The sequence below is a fragment of the Abrus precatorius genome, unplaced genomic scaffold (genome assembly GCF_003935025.1).
Source record: "Abrus precatorius isolate BTA unplaced genomic scaffold, Abrus_2018 Scaffold6, whole genome shotgun sequence".
Classification (NCBI taxonomy): Eukaryota; Viridiplantae; Streptophyta; class Magnoliopsida; order Fabales; family Fabaceae; genus Abrus; species Abrus precatorius.
Genome location: NW_020874406.1, coordinates 22,954,595 through 22,980,194, shown reverse-complemented (window position 1 = coordinate 22,980,194; position 25,600 = coordinate 22,954,595). Strand labels below are relative to the sequence as shown.

At 32.6% G+C, this 25,600-nt stretch overlaps 3 protein-coding genes and 1 pseudogene across 6 annotated transcripts; 2 read left to right on the top strand and 2 right to left on the bottom strand.

The window, feature by feature from the left end:
- Positions 1-3,598: 3,598 nt before the first annotated feature.
- LOC113870413 lies at positions 3,599-6,182 on the bottom strand (annotated as a pseudogene).
- Positions 6,007-10,021, top strand: LOC113868598. Its single transcript, XM_027504323.1, has 7 exons — positions 6,007-6,633; positions 7,234-7,374; positions 7,458-7,823; positions 8,098-8,340; positions 8,881-8,973; positions 9,434-9,634; positions 9,716-10,021. The coding sequence occupies exons 1-7, from the start codon at positions 6,325-6,327 to the stop codon at positions 9,926-9,928; spliced, it is 1,566 nt and encodes a 521-aa protein (XP_027360124.1). The 5' UTR covers positions 6,007-6,324; the 3' UTR covers positions 9,929-10,021.
- Positions 10,022-13,518: 3,497 nt separating this feature from the next.
- Positions 13,519-14,637, top strand: LOC113870412 (metalloendoproteinase 2-MMP-like). The gene has a single exon (XM_027507003.1). It carries the CDS (start codon positions 13,519-13,521, stop codon positions 14,635-14,637), a length of 1,119 nt encoding a protein of 372 aa, XP_027362804.1.
- A 1,858-nt stretch (positions 14,638-16,495) lies between these two features.
- LOC113869382 (DNA polymerase lambda) lies at positions 16,496-23,621 on the bottom strand. Of its 4 annotated transcripts, none has more exons than XM_027505682.1 (14): positions 23,501-23,621; positions 23,278-23,415; positions 22,443-22,793; positions 22,078-22,156; positions 21,864-21,994; positions 21,182-21,244; positions 20,504-20,683; positions 20,343-20,396; positions 19,650-19,738; positions 19,027-19,117; positions 17,907-17,987; positions 17,521-17,588; positions 16,874-16,958; positions 16,496-16,798 (listed from the first exon to the last, which is right to left on the bottom strand). In XM_027505682.1, exons 1-14 carry the CDS (start codon positions 23,609-23,611, stop codon positions 16,700-16,702), a joined length of 1,620 nt encoding a protein of 539 aa, XP_027361483.1. In that variant the 5' UTR covers positions 23,612-23,621; the 3' UTR covers positions 16,496-16,699. The 4 variants fall into 4 exon arrangements, 3 of the variants coding, with proteins under 3 accessions (XP_027361483.1, XP_027361484.1, XP_027361485.1); XM_027505683.1 differs by having other exon boundaries at positions 16,496-16,788; XM_027505684.1 differs by having other exon boundaries at positions 20,504-20,557.
- Between the last annotated feature and the right edge of the window lie 1,979 nt (positions 23,622-25,600).

Here is a 25,600-nt window from a genome sequence, read left to right as displayed (position 1 = left end):
ATTGTGTTGACTCTTTTTCTCACTTGATAACCACCTAAATCATTTAAGAACTAATTTCTTGTTGACACACTTATATATTTAATAACTTTCTACGAGCTACGCTGTCAAAATCTATTACTTTATGTCCACTCTATCACTAAATGATAAACTAAATCACTCAATAATAAACTCTTTTCTGACCTACATTATCACCTGGTGTCCAGCTGAATCACATAAAGATCCAGTATTTGTTAACCAATCATTACACATAATGATTCATCATAAGCTATGTTGACTAACTGAATTACTTTGTGAGTAATATGCAGAATTTAATCTCAACTTAATTCCTAAAGATGCATAAAGACTTCTCCAGAATCTTGAAGTAAATTTGGAAATTCTGAAATATATAATACATTAATATATCCCATGCAATTTGACAATCTCTTTAATATAAATTTGGGTCAATTTCTATAAAGAATATATGATATTTATAGTTAGAAAATGAGCAAATTTAGTTAATTTGTTAACAATAAGAGTATACAGATGCATCACTTAATTTCTTATTACCTTTTGCAATTATTTATGGTATATGCAAATTGTGTACCTGTGAATATAGGCCTTGAAAAGAAGCGGCTTATTTGAGAATGGATTAAGTGAATGTATTTTTTATCTCTAAAATCATTCAACATTCATACTTGCATGACAATAAACAAATAAATACTTTCTGTTACTATCAACTTATGAGTCTAACATCGTAAATTCGATCACATAGTGGTTGATGAATCCTCGGAGTGAATGTACATGCTGACTATTTGATACGTGTTACATTATGCAAAAAGATTATAAATTGAATCTTTTCTACATGAAGAACTATTCAGGAGAGAAACAATCACACTAAAAATATGTTTCATTTCTCTTTTAAAAAGAGTTTCTTGTTTTTAAAAATAAAATACAGTATAAATTTGTTTGTGTGTATTTGTATAAACAGAAAACAAAATTGCCGGGCATTAGAATTACCTTATTAATCTAACTTTTGTTCAACAGAGTTATTAATTTTTATACTGAGTTTTTATTAATAATGTGATGTATTATCAATGAAATTATCCATCAATATTTATCATCATACTATTAGTGTAATTTTCAAATTTTAGATTGGTAATTAAGTTTTCACAGGATAAATTAAGACTATATCAATGAATGCTTAACCATTAAAATGTGACTTTTTATTGATACTATTCAACAGTATAAGATCAATAATCTTGATTTACAGATCCCTTATGCGTACACATGAACGCATTAGTATTGTACGACAATATACCTGAGTTTACATCGTTAAACTTATGCCAATATAGGCTTAAAAATTAGACAACACGAGACTCCAAATGTAGGTAATATAGTTAATCATTTCAGTAAATTGGACTCACATTCATTAAAATTTAATGAAATTTTATTTAATATCTCTATATTTTTTAATTATAAATTATCCTCACTTTATTTATATGACAGTATAACATCATATATCATTATCACCAATATAGATCTCCTTTAATTTCTCCTACATTTATGTAAATTAAAAGAGGTATATATATATATAATTTGAATGTATTGTGTAAAGTTTTTTAACATTATAATCATTCAATTCTTATTATATCAATGAAAATTGTTAATTTTTGTAATATTTAATTTAAAAATGATATTTATCATACATCCTAATTGATTGATAGTGTAGTTTTTTTTTTAATCTTTATTAATATTATTGAATGAGCGAGTGGCGAGATAAAAAAAAGTGTCATTTATGCTTCTGCTTAGGTTAGAATATAAATATTATAATTAGGCTTTCAAAGAAGTTTCCCAAATAAATGTTTTCTAACGTAAAATTATATATTTTTTGGTCAAATGTTTTTGGTCTCATCTAAAGATAAAACTTCTTTATGATCAGTGTCTTATTTTATTTTATTTTTTGTCAAAAATTATGATCATTTTAAAGATAAAAACTATATTTTTGGTCAACCAAATGTTAATAGAAACCTATGACGGCAGCAAAAAGTTCATTTTTTCAGACGTCCAATGGGCCCTGGTTCAATATCTGATTTGGACCAAATTGGCCCCTAGAAACAAAGCCCAAACCATGGTTCTTTTTGGGCAAGTCCAAGCCATGCTATTCCATTGGCAAGATCCAGGCCACACATCCGACTAGGGGTGTCAAAACGGGCTAGCTCGTTGTGACCTGTCGTTAAGAGTCCACTTAAAAATAGGCTAGTCTGAAAGGCTATATATCTAAATAGTATAAACTTATGTACACATGTTACAATTATCTCTCGCAAACTCTTCTTTTAATTAATTATTTATCTCACTTTATATATGATTTATATTTTCTTTTTAACATTTTTTTTTTACATTTAAAACGCTCTTTTAACTGTGTTTTTATTTCTAATACCTTTTCATTTTTAAGTTATTGCTCTCATTATTAATTTTTTTGTTATTTTTTTCATCTTAGTTACTATTGTATATACAGTCTCACGCATTTATATTTAAATGTTTGTCATCGTTATAAAAAAAGGTTAGAATTAAAACAATTCAAAATTTACTAGGTAGTTTCCAAAATTTGTATGTTTCTAAAACATTTTCTGAAACGTTCAAGAATTGTGTGATGAAAGCATCGAGGTAATAAATAGAAAGGTTTATAAAAATAGAAAATTCAAAGAAAAGATATAAAAGACAAAACACATTAATTTATCATGATTCACTTTTAACCAATGAAAGTTACGTCTAGTCCTGTTATAAATATTATTTGCAGAATAACTCCTTCAGGCTCCCTTTTCTAAGAAAACAGAAAAGATATAAACTTTAGCTTCTCTAAAGATAAACAACGAAGTATAGAGATAGCTAAAGATAAAACTCAAGAATTAAACAAATTTAGGTTATTGGGATGCAGAAAGGTGTAATTACATGAACAAAGATTTGACTCAAAAAGTTAAAGTTGTTCTAGCTTTTCTATTTAGAGTTTTCAAGAGATAATAGTTGAGAGACATGCTTGGTAATGTATAATATTTCATTAAATGAAAAATACTCTAAAAAACAAAGAAATGCAATAAATAAAAAATAAAAGAGGTAGAATTAAAGTAAAATTAATATTTAATAATAACATGAAAACTTATTACAATTAAATCTTATCCCATTTATTACTGTACTAATAACCCCAATCCTAATGATCAAACGTTGCTTTCATTGTTTTCCTTTATCTACTCACTTTCTAATATATTTATTTATATTAAAATCATTTTTTTTAAATTTATCATTTAGTATTATTTTACTTTTATTAATGATAACAGTGTAAAATATTTTTAAAAATTTAAATAAATATAAAAACATAATATTAAAATGACAGTAATTAATACTACAAAAACTTTAAATGAAAAAACTAGCAAAAAAAACTTTAAATGAAAAAAGATTTTCTTACAAAAGTGAAAAGATAAGAAATGAAGAAAATAATTGTTAATGCAATTGCTAAAACATTTTATCATTAAAGAAATACAAAATTCACAAATTTAATGATTATCATACATCGATCAATCATGCATCTTATGGCATGGCAAGAATTATCCTATGAATTGGTTTCTTATTCATAGATTATTTGAGGAACACCCATATATCTAGGTGTTGTAGAGCAACACAACAACGCAATCCCCTGTACATCATCGTCGGTTAGATCCACCTTCCTAGTTCTTGGTTCAACATACGGATACATGACGGCTTTGGGATCCAGAGAGTGTCCTAACCCTAGAATATGCCAATCTCATGCACAGCAATAGATTCCAAGTCAAAGGCAGATTCCACCGGTGACTTGGTGACGTCACCAGACGCCACCCAAGTCTCATCGGCGTCCAAGTGTAACCTTCCATCGGTTGGAGCAAATGCATGTGCCAACTTTCCAAGTGGCCATCAAAAGGGAGTGCATCACCATGTTCACCTTTGAAGAACCCAATGGTAATGTTGGCCATGTCATGCGCTGAAATTTCACGGATCGCTATATCCACCATTGGCTCCCACGTTCGGACCGCCCTCGCAAACGAGCTTCTAATAGAATCATCGACATCCATCTCTGGCAAGAACGCACAGGTAAGGTTTACAGTCCCCACTGGCTACTGTACAAAGCCAGGGAAAAAGGAGTAGTGGGTGACTCTGTGGAGGGAGTGCGCGTGGGCGTGGGCGTGAGCATTGCCAAACGACGTCGGAGTGGTCTTTTTAATGATGTCGGGAACGTCGCATCGGGGTTTCATGATTTGTTGAAGAGTTTTGTGGTCGATGATACCTGTGATGTTTAGGTTGTAATTCTTTTGGAATGTTTTGATGGCGGTTACGAGGTTGTCGTCGAAGGTGTCGGTGAAGCTGGAGAGTGGCGAGTTGGGGATGCAACCGAGTTAGTGGATGTAGTTTTCGAATTTTGATAAGCCTTTGTAGTTTTGGCCATGATTGTAATTGGTAATGTCATGTATGGCTTCCCATGGTTTGTGTATGTGGATGGAGGACAGGCTAGTGGGAATGGTAAATGATCGAGATGAAACTGAAAGGAATGAGATGGTGAGAGAATGAAGTTAAGTCTTGGAAAAACTAGAATCAGTACTGTGAGGAACCAGCGGAAAAATAGGGTTTATATATAATATTTTAAAATAATTTTTTTACTTTTATAGGCAAAGATTTCCTCTTAGTATTGATACAATGTTGGTCAAGTTTTTTATATTTAAAGTTGAAATTATTAAAAAAAAATATGTCAATTAGATTTTATACCATGTTAAAAGAGTTGCTAATAGTATTAGTTTAATTAAATATTTTTTAAGTCATTGCATGTTATTATGATATATTATTAATAATTAAAATTAGAATTCTAATTTTATTTTAAAAAAATAATTAAATTTTGCATTTTAATGAAATGTTGATGATAGGAGTAATAGATTTAATTGCCTTCAACTGATTGTAAAATTTTTTCCTTTGCATTATGGCGGATGCATGGAGATTTGAACGAATGTTTTTAGTTTAACTATTATAAATATTGAAGATGAATAAATAATTAATATTATGAAATTACAAATGATTTGACTTTAAATGAATAATATAGTTTTGAATACGTAAATTTAACTTTTAAATATTTTTTTTAAAAAAATCTTAATACATTTTTTATTCGAGCTTTTTTGTTATGAAATGTGCTTTTTATATTAATCACTTTATTACAAATAATGTATTTTATATTTATTTAAATATTAAAATTAATCTAATTAATGATATCATTACAGTTGTTATGTAACTGAGGTTGTTGATATAAAAATAATTAAAACACTTTTGATTATATATACGATGCAGAAATTATTTGTAAAATTCATTAAATCAATAATATATATATATATATATATATATATATATATAATAAACATTTTATTTTCAAACTTAAAAGATGATATATTTTTTTAACATATTAAACATATTTTATGATAGTTGCCTTATTATAAAAATTTATGATCCTTACAAAGATATAAAAAAAACTTATAAGGATCATAAATTTTTAAAAAAATAAAAATTAATAAAATTTATTATGGTAATACAAATTTTATAGTAAAAATACGTGCTAGTTGGTTTTAAACTTTAAAAAAATTTACATATTATCATAAAATTTTAATAATTTTTTTATTTTATTATTTATAATTATAATATTATATCATGATATAATAACTTATTTCCAGTGATATTGGCGCAATGCACAGATTACTTTACGTAAAATATTAACGACGATTGTGGAATTTATTGTCACTTTTTATTTATTTAATTATTATTATTATAATTAATAATTTTTTTATAAAAAAATTAAATAAAAATAAATATAAAATGATAATAGACTTGCTCTAAATTTTTCTTTAAAAAATAAGTAGATATGCATAAAAAGATTTGGATGTAACTACTATGGGGAAGTGGTGTTAAGGGGATAATCCTCGTCGTTTAATGCATTAAATGAGTGCGAATGTAACAATAATCAGTGCAATAACTGACAATGCAATTTAGGTTGAAGGAGTAGAAAGGGAAGCTCAAATTAAAGCTGACATTGACAACCTTCAATTCCTTCTAATTGATTCATCGTGTAAACACCAATTAGATATTCGTTAGGAACGGTTTGCATCATCCCGTGCATGCCACGTGGGATTGTGAGCCCCCATCTACACCGCAACCACCGAGAATAAATCCCCAACTACCACCACCGCTCTGCGTCTCCGTCGTCGTCTCCATCAGCACTCCCCAAAATCCCTAATCCCTGAATGGACCAAATCCCCTGAAACCCTCATTCCCAATTTGAAATTCATGTCTCCCTCCCCTCTTCTCGTGCTCTTTATTGTATTTCTAGGGTTTTCTTGCTTCTGCCACGCTCTTAAGGTCCCATTCAGAGTCAACGATGTTCTCCCCGTTCTCCCTCACGGCATATCGTGGCCGGTTCTCAACAATTTCCACAGCGCCGTCGATTTGCTCCCTTCTTTCGTTGGTTCCGTGACTCCCACCAACGGTACGATTCAGTGGAAAGGTGCTTGCTTTTACGATAATGAAGCAAAGCTTGAGTTCACCGCCAGTGGCACCGATGGTGCCGGTTTGGGTGGTGCCATTCTCTATCTCAAGGTTGTATTTATTATTATTATTATTAGTTTGATTTGATCGTCATGTGTTATGATCGCAATTGATGATTGAACGTATCTTGTGAAGTGTTTGTTGATTGTGTTTAACTGTGTTTTGTTTATGGATTGATAGTGTCGTTTCATCATTCTGTGTGGTTGTCGCTGAAGTGTTTGTTTATCTGTGAATAGAAAATATGATTTTCTGGATTAAGATTACTTTTTGTTTATTTAAAAAAAAACTGGAAGACAGTATGATCCATTTTGGGTAGAGAGGGTAGTGGTTGAGAATGGGATGGATTTGATGATGATTATCAATTGAACTGCTATTGCTTTGTGTTTGTCATTGTGATGAATTATTGTTAGTGTAACTGCTGGTACCTGTATTATTACTTTTGTGTAACTGTAAATTTGGTGCAAACTTTTTTTCTTAGTACTCTTTCGGAGTTTAATTCATATTTTAAAGGTTGGTAATATCAGGTGTTGGATGTGACTGTTGGATGGATTGATTAATGACGGATTTAAGTATTTGGCTTTTTTTCCCCCTTCTTCATCTGCTTTATAACATCCATTGTAAATTTCATTTTATAATGTTGGCCCTTTACAGACAGCGGCTGCACACAGCTGGACCTGCATGGATCTGTATGTTTTTGCAACGCCGTATAGGATTACATGGGACTACTACTTTGCTGCACGAGAACATACTTTGAATTTCGATTCATGGGAAGAGCCTGCAGAGTTGGAATATGTATTGTTCTTTTCTTTTTTGTAATCATTTTTTATTGTTGAATCCCAACTACAGAAAGATAATGTTCTTGTTTAATTATACAGGTAAAGCAGCACGGGGTTTCTGTGTTTCTCATGCCATCAGGGATGCTGGGGACGCTGCTTTCTCTAATTGATGTTTTGCCTCTTTTCTCTAACACTGCATGGGGTCAGAAGGCCAACTTAGATTTCCTAAACAAACACATGGGAGCTACATTTGAGAAACGCAGTCAACCTTGGCAAGCAACTATTGATCCTGCAGATGTTCATTCTGGAGATTTTTTAGCTGTGTCAAAGATCCGTGGTAGGTGGGGAGGTTTTGAGACACTAGAGAAGTGGGTGACGGGGGCATTTGCTGGTCATACAGCAGTTTGCTTGAAGGATGAGATGGGCAATTTATGGGTTGGTGAATCTGGGCATGAGAATGAAAAGGTATAAAATGTGGGAAGATTTTAGTGTGTTTGTGTACCAACACAACATACACACAAACATATATTTAGACATTTTATTGACCTCTTATCAAATTTGGTTTTTTAAAAATGTTTTCATAACTTCATATCATCATCGGTTTGTGCCTAGTGAATAATGAATTTTGTAATTGCTTCTTAGTTGCCAAGGGTGGTGACCAGACCTCTTTATTGTGTTTTTATTGATCATATTAACATAAAACAGGGTTATGTTTTCTTGATGGTGTGTCTTTGTGCAGGGTGAAGAAATAATAGTGGTAATTCCATGGCATGAATGGTGGACATTAGCTCTTAAAGATAATTCCAACCCACAGATAGCCTTGCTTCCCCTGCATCCAGCATTACGTGCAAAATTCAACTCCACAGCGGCATGGGAGTATGCGCGGAGCATGTCTGGCAAGCCATATGGTTATCATAATATGATATTCAGTTGGATTGATACTGTAGCTGACAACTATCCTCCACCTCTTGATGCTCACTTGGTATAAATGTTTGTCTTATTTGTATAAGATTAACTTAATTATGCAGTTGAAGCAACATTTGTATTTAGAATATGCTGTATTACGAGGAGGCTACTGCATTATTTTATTAAGGGGGTAAGTGCCAACTGATTGCCAAGAAGCAAATTTAAATCTTGACAGGGTTTACAGTCTGGGGAAGAAATATTTAGTACTTAGGGCTTTAAGAGGCAACTTATTGTTTAGATACACAGAACGGAAAGATGGCCATAGTATGGAAGGAATATTTAGACAGAAAGGGTTAGGTGATGCTATTGTTGCTGCCTTGTTGATGATATATATTTTTTCCCTCTTTCTGTCACAAGGAAAGGTTTGCGTGTTCTTTCCTACAGTTCTGCAATACTGAACCTGGTAGTGCATGAAGCAACTAATTTCTACCCTCCCTCTGCCCCTTTGTGCTCAAATACAAAGGAAACATCCACTTTACAGTTTTCCCTATTAAAATTGTAGGTTCTGGTTCCAAGAGCAATGGAAGTTTGCTTCTGAATGACATGTTTTTTGCAGGTAATTTCTGTCATGTCTATGTGGACAAGAATGCAGCCAGCTTATGCTGCAAACATGTGGAATGAAGCTTTGAATAAGCGATTAGGGACTGAGGTATGTGTTGATGTTGGTTTACAAATATATTGTCCTTTGATTTCTTGTACTTTATGTGGTGGAGTAATTCTCATTCAAAACAAGAAGTGGACGTCTCACTCTGAGATTTAGGCTTCCAATGACCTCAAAATGTTTCTGGTGCTGTTCTGTATTTTTTTTCCTAGTATTGACAGCTAGACAAACTACGAAAGATTCAATAAAGAAATTCCATTTTATAATGCAAAGTTGATGTGAGGACACCATGAAAAGCTTGATTTTGTTTCATTATGGTAGTGGTTTTGTCAAATGTGAACTTTTTTCTACTTTTTTCTATATAATATCCTAGACTTTCTACAAATTTCTACATTGTTTTAGTATGTCCTCATTCCAAATTCCGTTGTATTTGTTGGGCAGATTTTGGTGTACCATACACTGTTGATTACTTTATTTTTAATGGGATCTCATTTGTTTGTGCTTTCAGGGTTTGGATTTGCATGACATTCTAGTTGAGACTGAGAAGCGTGGGATAGCTTTTGATCAATTACTTACCATTCCAGAACAAGATGAATGGGTATACAGTGATGGGAAATCAACAACATGTGTTGCCTTCATTCTTTCAATGTATAAAGCGGCTGGAATTTTGGGTCCCATTTCTAGCTCCATTCAAGTAACTGAATTCACAGTAAGCCAAGCTTCCTTACTGATTGGATGAACCTTTGGTTGTTATAATTGCTTTTACCTATGATTGTGTTGCTATTTGTAGATTCGCGATGCATACATGCTTAGGATTTTTGAGGATAATCAAACTCGTCTACCAAGATGGTGCAACAATGAGAATGACCGGCTTCCATTCTGCCAAATTCTTGGTGAATATAGGATGGAATTGCCTGGTTATAACACTTTGGATCCGTATGCCAATATGAACGAGCAATGTCCTTCCCTTCCTCCAACTTATGTTAGGCCCATGAAATGTTAGTTCTGTCTCTTCTCTGTCATTTCCATCCTTACCTTGAGGCTCCTAATAGTTCGCTATTGTGGAATTGTCTATAAAACATGGGACACATTGCAGCATGGAACTTCACCTTTCCCATTTTAAATTGACTAGGGGACATTGTATACAAGAATTTGTATTGGTGGGTATGGTGTGATATTATACACGTATATCGTTAGTAGGAGGATAATTACCTATGCTTCGTGATGAACTCTATATATTATACTATCTCAATGTGTCTGGAAACATGTCAGTGAAGAACATTATAAACATTATGGCTTTGTACCTTGTTGGATATTGGAGTTGAAGATTCCTTTGTACTCTTCATCGTTACGGTAAATCATGTTCTAGCCTTGCTATGACTAGCAAACCTGCTTGACTCACGAAACTGCAGTGCAAGCCCTCTTAATGATTATTGCACATAATTTTTTCACGTATTATTTCTTTTTTATGCTTGCAAATTCTATTAATTATTAAAGGAAGAAACTAATAAATATTTTAAAAATTTTCAAGATAATAAATGTGTGATACTTTTATTTAATACTTTATAAAGTAGTTAGGAAAATATGCCAAATTTTTTTCACACTCTTTTTAAGCTAACTTGCTTTAAGGGGAAAAAAAATTTGGAATGTGTATTTCTCTTGTTTTATTTTTTTTTTAAAGTGTATAAATACATTTAAATTTAACTAGTATTTTTATTCTTTACACGGCTTAAGTATTTTTCGTATTTTATTATTTTATTATAAATTATTATATTAAATAATTTTTTTATCATTTGAATGTTATTTCTATAATGACTATATTAATATATTTTGAAATATTATTATTATTATTTAGTATAAATATTTACTTATTTAACTTAGATATTAATATATATATATATATATATATATATATGTAAGGTTTAAATTAACACATCGTATGCATATTTATTTTTTAGATTTAGATATTATTAGTTTTTCATGAAAAATATTTAATTTGTGTAAAACAAATACATTATCATATATTTTATTTATTTTGTATAACACAAATATATTGGCCACTTTAGGTCCATCAACAGCACATTACTTTGCTTTCGATGGGTGATTTTCAAAAAATATTAGTTGAATCAACTAATGAATGATAACCCAGCCAAGTTGTTAGCTTAGCAAAAATAAATTGCTGACCAGTAAGTGTTATAACTCACATTTCAATATAATATATTGTAATTAATAAAGTTAAAGAATATTGTGGCAAAATATAATTAAATTATTGAACAATTGTTAAATTGTAATTGCATTGTAATTAATAGTGAACTAATTATCAAATTTAGCCGCACTAAAGCCATTTTTTAATAAGATATAGATGATATACACTAGGCACTAAACTAGCGAGTTGAAATACATTAAAGCTCCTCCCAAATTGAGCAATGAAATATTTGTTAATTTTTGTCAATTTGAAGCATTTTGGGGCTTTAAAATAGGTTTAATTTGTTGAATCTTGGAAGATATATGTTTTTTATAACTTAAATTATTAATGAATCTTTTTTTATATAATTCTTACTAAACTTGAAGATGCTTATCTATCATGGACATGTTTCTAATTATGTAGTAGCTAACACTCAGGAAATAAAGGCAATAAACGTTGAATCACTAGAGTTATATGCAAGAAATGGAGATTGACTATAGCTATTAAAAATTCTTACAGGTGAATTGTGGTGGAGACAGATTGCAGTAAGCTGTGGACACAGTTCTGTCAAATAAAACTTATCCATTGATATATCTGAACCTGATACATCATATTCGTACTCTAATGGTAGATAAACTAGCGCATGAGTTTCTACTTGACAAGCAATTCAAAGTCTGGATTGATTGATACCCCCTTGGATGCAAGAGTTAGTTATTTTAGATAAATTCTCTTAACTAGTTTGATTCTTGTCACTTTTCCTTTCTTTTGTACCAAAAAAATATATAAATCTAATATATTTTAAAACTTGATAAATGTTTTATATATAATTTGATAGTTATTTAAATTATATTTTTAAATAAATATAATAAATAAAATTATAAACTTTGCGTTGGACTCATTTTAACAACCAAATTTAATTTCAAGTTTAAACCTATATGTTTTGCTAAATAAATAAATTTAAATAAGTATTTAATAATCCTTATTAAAAAAAATTATGAATAATTTGGTAGATATGAAGTTTTCGAGTTGCTAGTTTGACCATTTGGCACAACCAAAATGCACATTTCGAACATCCTGGTTTTGCTAATGGACATGATGCATATAGCCAAAACGGCTGTGAATGAGTCCTCATTAACAAATCCCAATGGTCCAGCAGTAACAGCTCTTTCAACAGATGATTGGAATCACAATTTCTAATTTCAAGATTAATGTTTTATTTTTTAATATGTGCTTATTTCTTAATTCTTAGGAGAAAAACATTGAAGGTCAAATTTTATTATTATAGTGTTCAAAATTAATTATTTTATGATTTCATTAAAATAACTGTTTTATTTGTAAAATAACTGAAATGTGTATGATGTTTTGCTTATATTTTTATAATGTATGTCCATAACGGTACTTTCATTTTTCTTTCGTAATTTTTATGAATATTATTAATTAATTTTCAATATAACACGAGTGTCTAATTTAAAACAATGATTTTTTTTAATTATATTTTCACTATATACACACACATACGTGGGTTATCACATAATATTTTTTTAGCTCATTGTGAGATAGTATTACGTAAGTCAATATACTTCCCTTTATCTTCTTGAGAAATCTAATTGTATATTAAAAATTAAAAGAGAAAAGACCGTGAGATATAACCAAAATTTGAAAATTATGAGAAGAAGAGTGTTCACCTAAATCTTCTAGAGACTGAAACAAAAGTTGAAATTGATAAACTAACAATAGGCCGTCATTGAATTAAATAACAACCGGTTTAACTTTTTTTAATAAATAAAATATAATAAATACGTGTATAAATTGACTTGTTTTAAAATTTAAGGAAAAAAATAATTGCTTAACTTTTGGAATAAAATAAAAAAATGATTTTTATATATAAAAAAAAGACCGATGGACTAAATTATTCTCTCTTTCTTTTATTTAGAGAGTACTATCTACCCTTACTTTAAGAATAATAAAAATAATGAATTTGGGCTATTTTTTAATTCCTGTTGTTTGAAATTGGAAAATATAAAATAATGCTTGTTTTTGAGTTATTTCGCATTGGTTGGTAACTTGGTAGGCATGGAAAGTCCAAAGGAAACCTCATAGTTGGAGGGAATGTGTCAAAGTCAAACAACGCCGTCTCCATATTTTCGTCATTCAATATAGACATTCCACAGACAAAGGATTAAACTAAAAATGGAATACATTGTTCTAAACGAAGATCACGAAGCCAACGTCGTCGTTTCCAATGGTGGCTTCTTCCAGGTGATTACCATCACACAACTTTTCAACGCATAAAGATATGTATGATAACTTAGGTGGACGAAGACTTCATAGTTCACTTCATATAAATATATATGCAAATATGTGTCACCTGCTTCTTAATCCTTCTTCGTAATCACACTCTGTAAAACATGACTACTCGCCAACACCGTTATCCCCTCTTCGCTCTCACAGTGCTATTAATATTCGGTACCGTAACGTTGCCTTCAGTTTCAGCTCGTTTATTCCCCAATGTATCCTCCATCCCCACGTGGATATCAAACCAAGCGCCACCGGCTGCATGGGAAGCGTATAGCAACTTCACCGGATGCCGCCCCGGACGCGCCTACAACGGCCTTTCCAATCTCAAAAACTACTTTCATTACTTTGGATACATCCCCAACGCGCCGCCGTCGAACTTCACCGATGACTTCGACGACGCGCTGGAGACCGCCGTCCGAGCCTACCAGAAGAACTTCAACCTCAATGTCACCGGCGAGCTCGACGACGTCACGCTGAAGCAAATCATGCGTCCCCGGTGCGGGGTCGCCGACATCATCAACGGCACAACCGCCATGAACTCCGGCAAGTCCAACACTAACGCGACGGCGAAGCTCCACACAGTGTCACACTACTCGTTCTTCCCGGATCAGCAGCGGTGGCCGGAGGGGACACAGGAGTTGACCTACGCGTTTGACCCTGACAACGGCCTCGACGACGTCGCAAAGGGCGTGTTTGCAACCGCGTTTGATAGATGGTCAGAGGTTACGACAATCTCGTTCCGTGAAACGACGTCGTATGAAGAGGCGGATATTAAAATAGGATTTTACAGTGGGGACCACGGGGATGGGGAACCGTTCGATGGCGTGTTGGGGACATTAGCGCACGCGTTTTCGCCGACGGACGGGAGGTTCCACCTGGACAAGGCGGAGGACTGGGTGGTTACCGGCGATGTGACGGAGGCGGCGCTGTCGAACGCGGTGGATCTTGAATCGGTGGCGGTGCACGAGATTGGGCACTTGCTTGGACTGGGTCACTCGTCGGTGGAAGAAGCTATTATGTACCCTTCGATTGCGTCGCGAACAAGGAAGGTGGAACTCGCTAATGATGATATTGAAGGGATTCAGCAACTCTATGGTTCTAATCCTAACTTCACTGGTTCTCCTTCTACCTTTTCGCGCGAGAGGGACTCCAGTGACGGTGCTCGCCACGTAGCATCCACGTGCGGCTTCCTCTTCTCTCTCTTTCTGGTGTTTGTGTTCCACGTGTGATTTTTTGTATTTTGTTATTGTTAGGTAGTTTTGTACAGAGGAGTGACACGTACGAGTATACGGATACGTATATAGGATTTCGTTTGTATTCGTGGAATGACCGTGATTGATTGGCATTCTTCATTCTTTTTCGGATCATTAAATAAATTATTATTTTCTTAATTTTCCTCTTTTATACCAAAAGCTTAATGTATTTTTTTAATAAACCTAATATCTTAATAATGTTTGCATTAAGTGAATTAGAAATAATTTTGCCTAATTTAGGTAATGTTTTAAGCGAATATATATTATAAAAAATAATTTTTTTATAAATTAAAATTAATTTATGCATTCTTTTTTTGAAAAGTTAAATAAATTTTTAAAATATATAGATTATTTCTAACTCGCGTGAGTTAAAAATAACTGAGGAAGAGACCTATTTAGTTGTGTTCCCAATTTAGGATAATAACAACTGGAGTTCCTTTAAGTCAGTGAATTAATTATATTTATAGATCAATTACAAAAGAAGTGGGTGTAATATTTTTAATACAAAATAATGCAAGTGTATGTAATGCTAACATCAAGAGAAATCAATTTAATGTTTTTTTTTTAATTTTATTTTTGTAAGTGATGCTTTTATTGATAATTATAAAATATTATAATTCTTTAAAAAATTGTTAAACATGAAAATATAAACTTTAAACCGAAATAAAAACGGACTGTAGATTAAAAATTCCTCTTATATTTTATTTTTGGAGTAAATTTTCTCTTTTTACGAGTTTCCTTCAAACCAAAACTAAGAAAGTTTTAAATGTATGTTTTACGGAACTTCTTTCTTAAAATTCTCGGTTAAATATATTTTAACATACTATTTTCCTAGTTTGACTTGCTATTTTCCTCCAAAATCCTAGAACAGCATTCCACATATTAAGGCTGTGAAAGTTGTGAAGAAAAACCCAACAGCAGTTGACTCGAGAGCCGAACTCGATCGATCAATTGTAAACCGAATTGCAAGTTTAATAGCGTAGTGTGCAACTCAGATCGTTTCCATAGATGATAATGCTATATGACCAGAACTCGGGGGAGTTTTGTTCAGTTCATAAAAGATAATTCGAAATGGACAGAAATTTATTGAGAAGCTAACAGACTTTAAAACTCTAATCCAAGAATCAAGACAGTCAATGGCTATATTTATCACTGGATTCAAAAAAATAATTCTACAAACTCAAACAGTGATTAATATAAAAGAAAATAAATACCCAATCTGTTACTGAACCTAGAAAAAGAGCACAACCGAATCATTAAAATTAAGGGACCGAGCTCATTTTTTCAAAGAAAAAAAATTCCACTGTGGGCGACCCAATTATTAAGAAGGTGCAATGGCATGCTATCGCGACTTTGGGAACATTTAGCATTGTGCAAGTTTAGTCCAACAGTGCAAACAAGCTACCAAATGAAGGTAGCTAACAATGGAAATCTTAAACAAGCCAACAATGGGTAGAAATCCGAGGTTAGTTGAAACATGCATTTCTGTACGTCACAAAATTTGTTTCCAACACCAAACTATGTAAAGTTCGCAAATGCTCACACTAACACCCACTACTCATTAAAACCAAAACCAAATATTTGTCACCGGAGTTTCAGAGACCCTATCTACACTTGATGGACGACAACATCCAAGACAGCAAGAGTCCCACAGGGACACTTCACGTCCAATCCAATAATGAAAATAAACAAAGACAGAAAAAGGTAATTACGTTATGTAGTGTGCCCGGCACAACTATTGTCACAAAAACATACAGATAAAGCGTTACCTAATAAAATGTGTGAACTTCTTATATATTTTAAACAAACTCCATTGAGGTATTTTTGTACACACTAAATATATATTACTAAACTCGACCCGAGATATGTTGACTCGTATCCTGCATCCTACATATATACAAATTTACACAAAAACCTTTCAAGACCAGAAACGAAACGCCTTTTGCCAGATACATCCATCCTATTCTACAAGGTGAAATGCTGAAGTCATAAAAATCAAGCAGGAGGAGACCACTTAACATAAACTGTCTCCACAGTTTTAGAGATTTCTTTCATGTGGTTCATGCCAAGGAAAATCGAGGAAATCAAATATCTCCTTTTCAGTATAGAATTTCAAACTTGCACTACCTTTTGCACCCTGCAGCATAAGTATACGTGAGAATTCAAGCAAAGAGGACACTATCAATAGAACTTCAAAAGAGAAAAGCCACACCCGCTTGCCACCAGATCCTTGAGTAACTGGAAACAATCCTGTATCATCAAGCCGGAATCCTTTAGATTCTGCTTGCAGTCTCAACCTGCACTCAAGCACCATATAAAGAAAAATGAGACGGCACCATAACTAGTCCCTTTGAAAAATGGATGATCCAGAAATGATTTAAGACATTGACCATGCCCCCAACCAAATGATAATATATGGTTATGGATGGAAGAACCCATTGTTTACACGATAAAAAGATACGATACAAGACTGGGATGGTTTTGAAAAGATATTCCTGTTTTCACCATAACAATCCCGACATAAATAAAGATGCCATCTCTTACTCTTGATAGCCAATTTAGAGAATGGGTACCATTCCGCATTTTTTAAAGAAATTATACCTAAATGAAGCATGCGTGTCATTTGGGATATCTTGCTTTGCACATTTCTATCTCCATTCTCTTTTATTAATATTAATAAATTATTCCATATTTATTTTAACTTCTGCAAGCATTCAATAATGGTACATCAGAAAGTAAATTAATCTCATACACTATAAAAAGAAAATTCCCAGAGATACTAATTGAACTTCTTTGATGAAAGTCAATTTGCCAAAACTTTAGAAATGGAAAGTTCAGTGAATAGAGAAGCATGCATACCTCCTATTCAATACATCATTTCCAGTCCAAGCTACAAGTCCAAAAGCATAAATGTCTCTTGGGTAGACCTGCCAAAACATTAAAATCAATCGTGTGCTCTTCAGAGAAGTCTACAACTAATAAGCTGTGGATGTTAGAAGTTAGCTAAGCAACAAAATACAACCAGCACCTCGATGGAATTCACATTTTTAACACAGTATCCCATGATTAAGCGCTAACTGCTAAATGATGAATAATGAATAATCCCAGTAGTATTATACATAAAACACATGGTAATACAACCATTTAAAATTATATGCAAAACTAAATGGAGAAGGGGGGAAGGGGGGAAAACAAATTTTCAAACTCCCATAAGCCTTCATAAAATATTCTATGAGATTTGTCACCTTTAAATCAATACGATGCCGCAACTCCCGTCCAGGATAGGAACAAAAACCGAAGTAAGTGTCAACACCAGAATCAGTTCCCTGTCCTGACATAGAAAAATTAACACCAAAAAAAAAAAAAACTATATATATATATAGAACAAACATCTGGCAGGTAGATATGAGCTCAGCTCCTTATTGAATAGGATGATCGTTAGGTTTATGTTACTCACTCATGGTATAAAATAAAAATAAAAGAAAAAATCACAAAGTTCATGATTATAAGATTTGCAATTTTTAATATGTTAAAATATTGCTGTAAATTCCAATCCAAGTTCCAAATAATCTTAATAACAAAAGTCAGAAAACATAATGTCCTACCTTCCCCATATTCACTAAAAAGCTGGTCATTTAAAAATACATGCTCTATGTGAAGACAACGAATCAATAAGGTCATTAGGAAATGACGGGGGGATTGAATGATTAAAATAACATATTGCATGTACAGAAATCAAGGGGGATTGACCATTTATACAAGGAAATAATTGAGTGATAGGTAAGGAATAGAAATTTATGGCTGCAAGTTGACCTGGATAGCTATAGGAAAGGAGTTAGGAAGAAGAAAATTGGGAAGGAAGAAAAGGTAAAAGTCAGTAAGGGAGAGTCCAGGGTCTCTCAATCAACCTGTGTTACCCTTCATTTTTCTATTATTCTGCTGTTCTGGTACTGCCATCTATTGGTGCCACAATTAATTAATAATACAATGAATTTATCCCAGTTCAAGGTGTTTTGATCCAGTTTCTAACACACCACTTCAAGGTATCATGTCATAGACAACTTATTCAACCATTCAAACAATTATAAACTAAAATTTCAACCATATGAATTATATAACAGTAAGTGTCTGCAAACAAATCCACCAATGTGGTGAGCTTAAACTGCTATTTAAAACTGAACAAACTATTATATGCTTTGCATCTTCAAACACAAGTACACATTCAAACTCTGATTCGTGATAATATTAACAAATACATGAAATAATGCTCTCCAGGAAAAAAAATATTATTTATGTTTTGCAGGAAAGCTCAATCAGCAAAACAAAAAATACCGTTTGAAGACAAGAGAAAAATGGTAAAATTACCTCTTCACTGTGAGTACTGAAAATTAGATCCTCCCTAAGGAAATTCATATCCTTTAAATGCTTTACAAACATTGGCAAAAATCCTTTGTGACTGCAAGCCAAGCCATGAAACAAACTTTTGAGCCTCTAAAAATGAAAAGAGAAGTTTCCACAAGCAAAAGATGAAAGATAAATGCAGAATGTAAGTCAATCACATTCTCCTAACAGCGAGAGTGAAGTTACTGTCTTAGCCATTTAATCTTTACATAAATCAAGGAATCTAAAAACTATGACTTAAGTAACTTATTTTAACAGTTCAGAACACACATAACCGTTCAATTGATGAAAGCAAAAACTGTATTCAAAGTTAAATCATGGCTCTAAATGAACATTTTAATTTTGTTTTGTCAAGGAAAAAGTTTGATACAAGAGACCAATAGAAATTACTATTTTACATACTATTACAATTTAAAACTTAAATAGAAACCATGTACAAAAGGAAATTTGATTTTAATAGCATAAAAAAGGCATAAAATTGTTATTTGAAAAACTTACTTTCAGTTAGAATATGGAAACACCTTCATTTATATGCAAATTGTCTGTACTCCACTGTTGAATAAAGGTCATAAGAAATCAAGCAGTACCTTTTTCCATCAGGGTGAGTTATAATGATATCAATGTCCCCACAGGTAGCTTTGCCACGTCTATATGATCCCCCACAAATAATCAAAACCTGTATCAGGTTTTCAATGTCATGCTGCAATTCAAACTGAGGAAGCAACAAAAAAAGAAAATTAAAAATAAAATATTATATATATATATATATATATATATATGCTGAGTATGCTTGTAATATTAAGAATCAACGACCATCTCTAAGGTAGATCATGAATTGAAACACACGAGGAAAAGGGTTTGAGAAACATGGCATCCCTAAGTTACATGATGTGAATGGCAACAGTTTTGCAAAATATGATTATAACAACATAGATGACAGAAGTTGTAGCTTTCTAAATAAAGCTTGTATCATCCAACATTTCCACATATCCATGTCCTTGGTAACTTTGAGCACCAAGATCAACAACTAGAAATCAAAGCCATCCCCACATCCTAAAATGAGAGATGAGAGACTAAAGCAGCACTGAACACCACATAACCATTGATAATCTGAGAAAGCAGCCCATTTTGTTTCAAAGCACACAGCATAACACTTGGATAAATAATGGATGCTTCCCTTCACCCTGAGCAGTACACAGACAGACATAAAGAGAGAGATTTCATCTGACAGATTCCTTTCAAACATTCATGACAGGATAAAAAGCTCATATCAATCTCACCCCAGGTAAAACATCCTCCCCAACCTTCTGTAAAATGTGTTCCATCTCTTGAACCTATCAAATCATAAAGGGCATCAATGTTTTTGGGTAAAAGGAAATGACCTTTTTTCTTAGGCAGTGGGGTTGAGGGATAGTGTCACTTTAAGAACAGTATCACAGACCTCATGACGTGGAATCCTTTGCTTGATATCATCAAAGTATTTCAACCCAAACTTCTGTGCATTTGTAAGTGAATCATCATTCCTCAGATCATCTAATGTACGATGTCCTTTCTCATACAATTTCAGTGCTGTGGAAGGACCTATACCCCATACTTCTCCAAATAAGGATATTGTTCGCACCTATAGTCATATAAGCAGGAGAAAAAGAGAAGGCTGAAAAATTGTAACAAAATGTAATAAATATACTGGGTGTTAATAGCTTAAGGAATACTTTGCATTTCCCATCACACCTTCAAAAACCAAGCACTAAAATATAACTATTACAAAGTTCATAAATAATTTTTTACATATAGTAGACCGACCATTCACTATTGATGCAAATAATAGAATACAGATTAGCTGAAAAAGAATTGAGTTCGAGCATCACACTCAAAAATTACACCAAAATATAGTTATAAGCTCCAATACTAGGACAGTAAGTTATGATAGTTATCAAACATCGTATTACACATGTGCTTTTGCGCATGCGCATATAATTCAAGATAATGCAAATATTCAAATATGTGATCACACAAGGATCATGGATTAAAAAAAATATGAATTATTAAAGCTAAGAAATAAACTTTTCACAAATATTTTCATGGATCTCAAAGTGACCAGAGTTAATGCTTATAATACCTTGTCATCAGTTTCAAAGTGTTCCAATTTGGATAACTTCCCAGTAGTTATTATCTCCTGAATCTGCAAGTAGTAAAAATAATTGCTTGTTTTATTATCTGACCAGAAAGTAAAAGAAAATGCTAAATCAATACATAAGAAAGGGAAAATGTCTTTTTGAGGTCCAAATTCATATTGCTGTGCCATTAATGGAGACTCATTGCCTTTAGATTGAATGAAATCAAATTTCAAAAGCCAAAAAAAATGTAAATAAGCAACATACTTAAATATTAGAACCAAACATCTCTGTTGTAATAACAATCATCGATTGATTTTCCAATAACAAACTTTCTGAAAGAATCATTGTTCACAGGTATTAACACACTGAAACTCAATTGCTTTCTTAGATGGATCCCCAGTATACACTAGGCAACACAAACACCTTTATTCCTACAGTAATAAACAATAACTAGGCTAGAAGGATATCATAGAAGACAGTTAAATGATATCATTCCACTAAAGACAGTTGAAATTTTAGAAGAGAAAAATCTAATAGGGCAGAAGAACAATAAAGCTATTCGCAACTAATAATCAGAAACTAAAGATATATATATAGTCATTAAAAGTACCAATAGATAAAAACAACATGACGCGTGGTGCAGGATAGAAGCTCAAGACAGAATGTCTGGCCACATACACTTACATGATCTTTCATTGATTTACCAATAGACGGCAGGTTTTTTATCTCGTCAGCACTTTCAATTTTAAATGGCAACTTCTCAATCACTGCGATAGCCTTGTAATAGCTAAAGGACCTCCGATCATCACCCAATGCTTTCAAACAGCACTAGCACAATAAACAAGAGCTCCACAATAAACACTACAAAGTGTGAGACTAGGAGTTATAAGCGCCTTACCCCTATATATGTTCACAAGTTTCCCAAATATCTCTGTTATGTTCTTGTTTAGATCAGGTGGAGAATATGTCAATGATGACTGCAATGTGCACTCCGTGTTAAATGAGTTTCAACTTTCAAAAAGAAGGCATAAAACTCAGTATATGCTTAAACAATACATAAACTATAATTCATAATTGTACATGCTCCATAGCCATTTGCATAATTATTCTCCAATCTATCTATACAAAATTATATGGCACATTAATTTTGTTTCTGTCAGAAGCTTATTCTTTTCAGTGGTGTTAGAGGAAGATCTAGTTCTGGAAGGAAAACATTTTACCCAAATAATCCTCAATAGCTGGCATACAGATCTTAGTACTTACTGCCTCATTTTCAGCACCAAGGTGTTGAGATTTTGAGTTTCCATAACTTAAACTGTCAACTTCACCATGACTGCTTGTCGTGCTTGTTGATGAAAGTAGTGCATTTTCTCTTCTATCATCATCACTTTCAAGATTTCCAATTTTCATATCCTCAGAAGATAATTTGACCTTTTTATTATGTAATTGCTGAGGATCGCTAGAGGTGCTTCGATTTGGATCAGTTGGTTCAGAGTCCAAACACTTCTCCGGTATATGTTCACCTTGAAGATCCAAGTTAATTACATACATATCCTCAGATAGTTTCTCCCCTGATTTCAAACAGTTCTCCAGCCATTGATAAAGGAGAATTCTCTGCACAAAGCATCGTTAATTCAAAAAATAAATAAACAAACAAATAAAAGTCGTGTAAAAGCACATTCTGAACACAAAAGCAGAAACCCGAATCAAACAAAATAATCAAGTACCAATTTCAATTTCAGTCTACAAAAGTCAAAGCACAACATAACAATTCTTAAAAGCAGCAGCTCAGAACATGATTAAAACCCTTCAAATTCCATAAGTAGATATCTCCTTCGATCATTGAAAGATATACACGACATTACATCACATCACATTGACCACATTAATAAATATACATCTTATTAGTCCTCTAAATGTATACAAGGTTCTAAAAAACGCAGCAATATTCAAGTACCAATCAATATTGCTGATAAATGGAGGCCAAGTATAAATTGGGAGGGCCAAAAGTGTTTACTTATCTTTTCATTCCCATTGAAACAATAGTAAAGTCAACCACTCATAAATTATAAAATTAAAACGAAAAAAAAAACCTAACCCCTTGAAAACGTGACAAACGCTCCCTGTCCAACTCCTGAAGAAGGGCATTTGAGTCCACGGCAAGAACATGAGTGACCCTTTTGGATAGACGCTCCTCTGTTGCAGCCCCCATTTGTACCAACCTCTCCTTCCAAATCTGACACAGCGGGAATGTATACAAATTTTAAAAACAATAACTGCAGTTACATACAATGATTGGCGTTTGAGGTTGAAGGTTGTACCTGGATTCTCCTAGCTTGAATCCCTTTGGGAATCAATAACACAACCATTCCAGCGAACATTCCATGAGGATCAGACGCAGGTTTCTTCGTTGGTTTTGCCTTTGGCGCCATTTTGCCGCGGTTTCTGATGAGTGAGGTATGCTTGGGGGCAATCCATATGTGTCACCTTTTGGTACAAGCTCCACGTGTTGCGCTAGATGGAGGACACGTAAGCAACCTCTGTGAAGTTGTGTTAGACTGGGTATAGTATAGAATAATTACTACCAGATTCAATTTTATTTTTAATTTTCATGGCTTTTTAAATTGCCATTTAATAATTTAGTTATTTATTACTGCATTAATTATTGTAATATTTTATTTAAGAAATAGAAAGACCGTAAATAGAAAATGGAATTTTGTTTCCCTTCACCACTCTTGGAGCTAATAATTGGTTCTTTTCGTATATATAGCTGATGAAGATTTGGGCACAACGATTTTAAGATCATTTTTCTTTGTGATGACAATGCTATTCATTTTCATGAAGTGGGTTGCTGCAGGTTTTATGAACTACCAAGCCTGATACATATTTATTTCAGTATGTATGAACTGATACATTTTTCAAATAAAGGATTTGAAACAAACGTGAATGTATAAATTAGAAAGAAAGGTATTATTGACGACCAAGGTTGACACACACACTAACAAAAGATGTCACAATCAAACATTAACATAAACTTTCATAAACGATTAAAAAATGAAGCCAAATGAGGCTTGAAGATGTGCATGCATTAACTAACATAAGATGAGACACTCTAGGAGCTGCTCAACTTTCCATTCTGATCTGCATTCATCAAACGATTCACAAAGTCAGTGATAATATCATCAGAACTACCTCCTTCATCAACTGCCTCCCTTGCCAACTTCTTCCATTTAGTGGCATTCCTTCTAATCTGATGGCTTCTTTCACCCTCCATCACAACCTTCAAACCCTTGACAAACTCTTGCTTCCTCACAACTCCTTTCTCATCCTCCTTCGGCCTCACACCCACCTCCCAAACTTCCTCCAAAAACTTGGCATCAGGTAATTGGTCATTCCGTTGTGGCAAACACACCACAGGAACACCAAGGCTAAGGCTTTCAAGGGTCAAATTCCAACCACAGTGTGTCACAAAGCAACCAATGGCTTCGTGAGCCAACATTTCTAGTTGGTCACACCATGTCACAAATGGACCCTTACATCATGAAAAGGGGATAATAAATTATATTAGGTCAATATTATAATTGATAATATTAAAATAAATAAAAATTTCTACCAAAAAATAAAATAAATATAAATCTGTGATTTATCAAACATAAATCCAAAAACAAACAATATCTTAAGAATGGATCGGAGTGATTTTTAACTGCCGCCGAGGGTTTTTTTAATTTTTTTACTGCCAAGTGCCAAGGCTGTGTGTATTAGCCACTTGTTTAAGTTTTTATTAATTGTAACTCATTTTTCAATTTAAATTATGTATAAATTTAGGTTTTCAATATTTCTATAGTCAATTGCATTTTTATTTTTAAAATTAAACAAATTTAGTTTGCGTTCTGTTTGATTTGAGAAAGATATGTGAACGAGAGAAAATAAAATGAAAAAATATGGATAAAACGGTGAATGAGAACCAGAAAAGAAAAAAAAAAATTCTCTCAGTACCTGTTTTATTATTCGATAAAAAGTGATCAACAAAAAGATGACTTTTTTCTTAAATAAACAAGTATATCCTTAAAACAAGCATAAATTTCATGGCATTATATTTCTTTTATTTTATTTCTTTATTATTTATATTTAATCAAATAATATGTTTTCTTAATGTTATAAATGAATTTGAATGGGAATTGTTAATAAAATAAGAAAATTAAATACAAATTATTTTTAGTTTTTTTTTTAATTCTTTTTAAAAAGAGAAATAAACATGCTTTAATTTTAGTGTTCCACTTTTTGTTCGCCCAACTTGATTATGGTTCAGTGAAATTTTTTTTTATTGCAGAGCATTGAAAGACTTGACAACAAAAATAAAAGTGTCAAAATTGAGAACTGTGGGGTACCACCACGACAAAGTGTTGTAGACTTTGAGAATA

What these genes read in the sequence shown, in the direction of transcription:
- LOC113868598 (XM_027504323.1), top strand. Translation starts at nt 6,325, where the DNA reads ATGTCTCCCTCCCCTCTTCTCGTGCTCTTTATTGTATTTCTAGGGTTT. An exon ending in CACCTCTTGATGCTCACTTG is followed by an intron (nt 8,341 to 8,880) that starts GTATAAATGTTT and finishes TGTTTTTTGCAG; the next exon opens with GTAATTTCTGTCATGTCTAT. An exon ending in ATAAGCGATTAGGGACTGAG is followed by an intron (nt 8,974 to 9,433) that starts GTATGTGTTGAT and finishes TTGTGCTTTCAG; the next exon opens with GGTTTGGATTTGCATGACAT.
- LOC113870412 (XM_027507003.1), top strand. Translation starts at nt 13,519, where the DNA reads ATGACTACTCGCCAACACCGTTATCCCCTCTTCGCTCTCACAGTGCTA.
- LOC113869382 (XM_027505682.1), bottom strand. Translation starts at nt 23,611, where the DNA reads ATGGCGCCAAAGGCAAAACCAACGAAGAAACCTGCGTCTGATCCTCAT. An exon ending in TTCAAGCTAGGAGAATCCAG is followed by an intron (nt 23,416 to 23,500) that starts GTACAACCTTCA and finishes CCGCTGTGTCAG; the next exon opens with ATTTGGAAGGAGAGGTTGGT. An exon ending in TCAGTACTCACAGTGAAGAG is followed by an intron (nt 17,988 to 19,026) that starts GTAATTTTACCA and finishes ATGTCAGGACAG; the next exon opens with GGAACTGATTCTGGTGTTGA.